Below are 5,876 nucleotides of genomic sequence, written 5' to 3' on the forward strand. Positions count from 1 at the left end.
TCGAGCTGTTCACTATTTGAAAAAGCAACGAGTGTAAATCTGGTACGATACAGCAAGCCATGCAGTATTCTGTTTATCCTACATACTGTACTTACGTGTATTTTACTGAAAATGTCCTGCATTCGAGGCAGCTAAATTGAAGACGCTTGTTTTGGAACCTCGATCTCTTCTAAAGCCTCGTGCAATCTATTACGTCAAAGCAAAGAAACGTCACTCTGAAAGTTTGGCGTGACGTGTTAGTTCTAAAGATTCATCGAGGGTAATTAGCGAGCGCAATTTGTGTTTCTATAATGACGTTTGTCTCGGTGACTTTGGCATCATATGCAGTGGAAAAACAGGTCCCTGCCAGACTTGCTTGACATGACCTCATTTACATGATATACACACGTGTGATTTGAACGATTATTATCTCACGGGTGTCTCTCTCACGTATGTAGGATAAACCAACGTGACACACACATGCACGGGTAAGTGAGATGTACAAAATCAATAGATGGAAGATTCACGAATAAACATCAGAATCAGGGCTCCCCACAGTGCGCGTCCCTAGCCCTGCGTCCTATACGCACTGGAAGCCAAAATGACGCACTAGAAACTCACGGAGGGGGTCCCGGGACACACTAAACTTACAAAGAGTGGGTCCAGGGACGCACTAAATTTCCGGTGTCGTGCTCTTTTCAGACTGTAGTCGTCAGTTAAGTCAAAATGCAAGCACAACTTAAGCCACCTTTCACGCGAGAACACTATCGGAAAGAAGGCGTAACTATACGGTGCAGATGGGACCCTCTAAAACTCCGCTTAGGGGGTCGATCCATGGACCCTCTTAACATTAAAAGTGGGGGTCCCGGGACCCTCTGAACATTAAAAGTGGGGGTCCATGGACCCTCTTAACATTAAAAGTGAGGGTCCCGGGACCCTCTAGGACGGGCATTCGTGGGGAGCCCTGAGAATGGTCACTCGGTCAATTGCACAAATGAGGCCCAGAGAATGTTAAGGTGGTTGGGCACCTTGCTGTCTTGATGTTCCTCTGCCAATATTGTGCTGTGGGTTGCATTTTGTGTTATGCCCCAGGGAAAGGATGCTCTTGTTCCACGTAAAAACCTGGACAGATCTGGGTGGGTGAACATGACCTTTGACATGCAAGAACTGTACCTTTGAAACGTTAGTTGTCTTTGTCATATCCTCACCCCCCCCCCCCCAAAAAAAAAAAAAAACAAAACAAAAACGAGTTGGTAGACTTCATGCCAGAATCATGCCTATTCTCCAGTAACCCACCATTGTTTCAGACCTTCAGAACGAACAAGACGACCAGCCTGACAACTATAGCGACTACGTTGATTACTGTGTCGATGAAGGCAGAGTTTTCGTTGTCGACGATCTGCTGTTTGAGTTGGGCCATCTCTCTGTCGTGGTCTTCCTCTCGTCTCTTGGCCGCTCTTATTTTTTCTTCTCTCTTCTTCTGCCACAGTCTTTCTCTCTCCGCTTCTCGCTTCTTCAGCTCTTCTCTGTCTTGACGACGTTGTTTGTCCATCTGCCGCTCAAAATCTTGTCTGTCCTGCTCCAGTCTCTGTCTCGTCTCTTTGTCCTCTTTGCGTTGTCTTTCTAGCCTTTGTTGTTGTTTTCTTATCTCTTCTTCGCGTCTTCTCCTCCTCTCCGCTGCTTCTTTGGCTCTCTGTCTGTCCCTCTCCGTCATGTCCTGTTCCTTTTCCTTCATCATACGTTCCTGCTCTTCTCTCTCCCTGTGCAGACGCTGCAGTTCTTCTTGGTGCCTCTGGAATTTCTCCTCTTGCTCCCTTTTGTGGTCCTGCAGCTGATCTTCCAGTTGCTGTCGCTTCTGTTTCTCCGCTTCCATACGGCGCTGTCTCTCGGCTTCGTTCTTTTGGAACTGCTCCTTGGTTCTCTGGGCGGTCTCCTCGGCTTCGTGAGTCTGCTTCTCCAGCTGCTGGACGTACTTCTGTCGCTTGAGATCTTTCTTTTCCACCTCCTGCAGTCTCCTGGCCACCTCCTCCTCCATGCCCTGACCGATCTGACCGTACTTGGGACACGAGTAGGCCTGGCCGCCGTTCTGAGTCCCCATGTGTCTCACCATGGACAGGAGTTGCTCCACCTGGGCGTGCGTGTCGCGCGCCATGTTGTTGAAGACGATGTAGCGGTTGCTGCATTCTTGCAGAACCTGTGTCAACCCTTGAGGATTGTCGTCTTTCTCCAGCATCACGTTCACGGTCGTCTGTTGTCGCTCAAGCATGTCTCCATGAGTGAACAGGACGATCATGTACTTGCTGATGTCTTCGTCGAACAAAGCCTTCAGACGTTGGTAGGCGCCATACTCTTCAGCCGTGTAGCGGCCCAGTCTGACGACATACAAGATGGCGTGAGGACCCGGATGCATGCCGGCGACAGCCTGCACGATGGTGATACATATCTCCTCTTGAGTCTTGTGTGTGTCGTACAGCCCGGGAGAGTCGATGATCTGAGGGAAATAAACAAGTCTGCATGAACACTGGCTTCGATTTAGATTGTATTCATAAATCGACTTGCAAAATGCGGAGCCTATACAGGTTGATATAAATAATAGTCCAGTAGTATGCGTACAAGTAGATGCAAAGACCAACGTAGCGAAGACGTGTAATATTTATCATCAAAAAACACAGAGCCTGCGAAGAGTATCACTTTCTTTATTGAAAGTACCACTTTTTCCTCGTAATATTGCTCCCACAATGAATGAAAAAAAAGAGCATTCCGCAAGTTCTTGTAACTGAAGTTTTCACTGTAAATCAAGTAGTGTCATCGATCAAACATGATTATTCTCGATTCCTTCACAACCTACAAACCTGGCATGACCTTTCTGCAGCTGGTGCAAAACAAAAAAAGCGCTTTACTGGTAAAAACTGTACGAAGGCGTTTCCAATAAGCCTTTGCGAATTTCAATCTTCATGAATGTAATAAAAATACTGCCTTTTTACCTCTATTTTCCTGCCACACCGGTTGCTAATTTTCATCTCGCAGTTACTGGTGACTGAAGAAAAGCTGGCTGCTGTGTCGAACAGGTTTTCTCCGAAAATTGTGTTTCCGGTTGTGCTTTTACCGCTTCCGGTTTTGCCAAGCAGAAGAAATCTGAAGCTTTCTCCTGAAACAGCCAATCATTATATTAATAACTATATGATTATTTGAAAATCGTAATACAAAGACTCAGGATGGTTTTTTCTTTTTTCTTTCTGCGACAACCTTAAGTAAATCTGGGGAAAAAAAATAGCTGACTCTTTTGTTCGTTAGTGGATCTATTTCTCCAAGGAAAACTCTCATCACTCATCTTCCTTAAATGCACACCCACCCAAAACCAGAATGCTAACCGTCCAACTATCCCCAGTCATCCATTCGCCCACTGACCAAAAACAATCGTCAATTTGAAAAATCATTGCCTGCATCAACTAATAACCCACCCTTGCAGACATTCACCCACCCACCATTTTATAAGTCCAGTCTGCCAACCGCCCATTGACCAAAAACCGCCTTCTTTCTACAAAAATCATATATTGCACCATTCAAACCCGACCTTCCAGTCCTTCACCCACCCTACCTAACTGGCCGTAGTCGCCCATCCTCCCGCTGACCCAAACAATGTTCTTTCTGCAAATATTGTCGCTTGCTCCCACGAATAACCAACCCGCCAAGTCAATCAACTGCCCACTCACCCACCCACTATCTAACTAGCCCCAGTTTGCCCAACCGCCCACTGACCCCAAAGAATCTTCAGTCTAACAATCATCACCTGCACAAAGCACTATCCCAGTCACTTACCCACTAACCATCCATCCACCCATCCACTCACAAATATTCACTCTACTAAGTAGATGAATAGAGTAATGCATTTAAACATTATAATGACTAAATCGAAAAACAAACGGGCCCAACAGATGTCACTGCAAATGAGGCTTTGATCACCAAGTATATGTCAATCTGAGATGTATTGAACGTTGATTCTGCATGGTAATCCTTGATTGCAGGCACTGTTGACATGTTATTGTAAATGTATGATCAGAAAAGTAAACCTAATGGATGTATATGAACAAGCACAACGATGCATGTTCGGCTGCATTCATGCGTAACGTCTTCATGGGTGACTTGATGTCATATGTGTGTGTGTATGCGTGTGCGTGTGCGCGCGCGCGCGTGTGTGTGTGTGTGTGTGTGCGTGTATGTGTGTGCGTGTGTGTGTGCGTGCGTGTGTGCGTGTGTGTGTGTGCGTATATGTGTGTGTGTGTATGTGTTTGTGTGTATCTGTGTTTACGCATAGTGGTGCTGATTCCACGTCCTGTTACACCCGCAGCCGGGTTTGTTTGTGTACTTCCAGTACCAAGATGCAATCAATCAATCAATATGAGGCTTATATCGCGTGTATTACGTGGGTACAGTTCTAAGCGCAGGGATTAATTTTTTAATTTTTTAATTTTATTTTATGCAATTTGTATCGCGCACATATTCAAGGCGCAGGGATTTATTTATGCCGTGTGAGATGGATTTTTTTTACACAATACATCACGCATTCACATCGGCCAGCAGATCGCAGCCATTTCGGCGCATGTCCTACTTTTCACGGCCTATTATTCCAAGTCACACGGGTATTTTGGTGGACATTTTTATCTATGCCTATACAATTTTGCCTTTTGTCAATCGTGGGATCTTTAACGTGCACACCTCAATGTCGTGTACACGAAGGGACCTCGGTTTTTCGTCTCATCCGAAAGACTAGCACTTGAACCCACCACCTAGGTTAGGAAAGGGGGGAGAAAATTGCTAACGCCCTGACCCAGGGTCGAACTCGCAACCTCTCTCTTCCGAGCGCAAGTGCGTTACCACTCGGCCACCCATGCCGTTCTACCCGTGATATCTAAACCCAAGTGACAAAGGTATCCTTAACAGAACACACAACATACCTCCGCTGGAAGCCATTATCTCGTTTGTGTGTGTAGTTGTCCGTAAGCAGACGATCTCTTCTGCAGATTTCGCAGGTCGAACGCGAATTGTGAAACAGTTTGAAGGCGGAAGAATATATTATGGTCTGTACTCCGTATTTGCTCACTACAGAAAGAAAAAAACGCCACGTCATATTACTATTTTGACGCCATGTAAGAACACATGCAGGAGCTTGTACCAAAGCGCCGGTCGCCAATCTACTCATGTATCCTTCCTATACTATTACAACTAGTAGTGAAAACTTGTGGTAATAATACAGGAAGGCTAAAGGAGTATTCCCAGATCGACAAGAGCTTTGATACAAGCTCCTGTGTGTTAGATCACCCGACCGAGGAATGCTCTATTTTTGTCTCAGTTAGCGGAATTGGTTTCTTAATTATATCCGCAGCAGTAAAGCGAGTAATCGACCATACTTTGCTGATTTCCATATCAATAGTCTGCACCATTCTAGATTTGCTGAACAGAAACAAGAAAGAAACAAACACAACGACACGTCATATTCACTACTTTTGCGACAAGTAATGACACCGACTTACACACACACACACACACACACAATAACACACGCAAGGAATGCTCTGTGTCAGATTGTGCGTTGCTTTCTTTGAGCAACTAAGCAAGGTCAGTGAAGCGTGAACTCTAGCCAAGTGTCAACACTGATCTGTCCTGCCGCGGTGTTGAAGCAAAAAGAACTCTCTTCACAACGTTATGGTTTTGGGTTCAACCCTGTCGAGTTGTCTTCTGACAATTAATGACATGGATGGTAACATATGTTGAACATGACAGGCTCACATTCCTGTCTCGCAACGGTAGTGCATTATTCTGTCATCTGACCTTCCATAGAGCAAATGATTTGACATGTTGATCGAACCAAGCCAGAACAAGTTGTGCACACTCATCAA

General features: G+C 45.5%; 1 protein-coding gene across 1 annotated transcript; it reads right to left on the reverse strand.

The window, feature by feature from the left end:
- Positions 1–5,103, reverse strand: LOC138977993 (GTPase IMAP family member 9-like). The gene is made up of 3 exons (XM_070350603.1): positions 4,935–5,103; positions 2,964–3,127; positions 1–2,470 (listed from the first exon to the last, which is right to left on the reverse strand). The coding sequence occupies exons 1-3, from the start codon at positions 4,948–4,950 to the stop codon at positions 1,283–1,285; spliced, it is 1,368 nt and encodes a 455-aa protein (XP_070206704.1). The 5' UTR covers positions 4,951–5,103; the 3' UTR covers positions 1–1,282.
- Between the last annotated feature and the right edge of the window lie 773 nt (positions 5,104–5,876).

Source organism: Littorina saxatilis, linkage group LG10 (genome assembly GCF_037325665.1).
Source record: "Littorina saxatilis isolate snail1 linkage group LG10, US_GU_Lsax_2.0, whole genome shotgun sequence".
NCBI lineage: Eukaryota > Metazoa > Mollusca > Gastropoda > Littorinimorpha > Littorinidae > Littorina > Littorina saxatilis.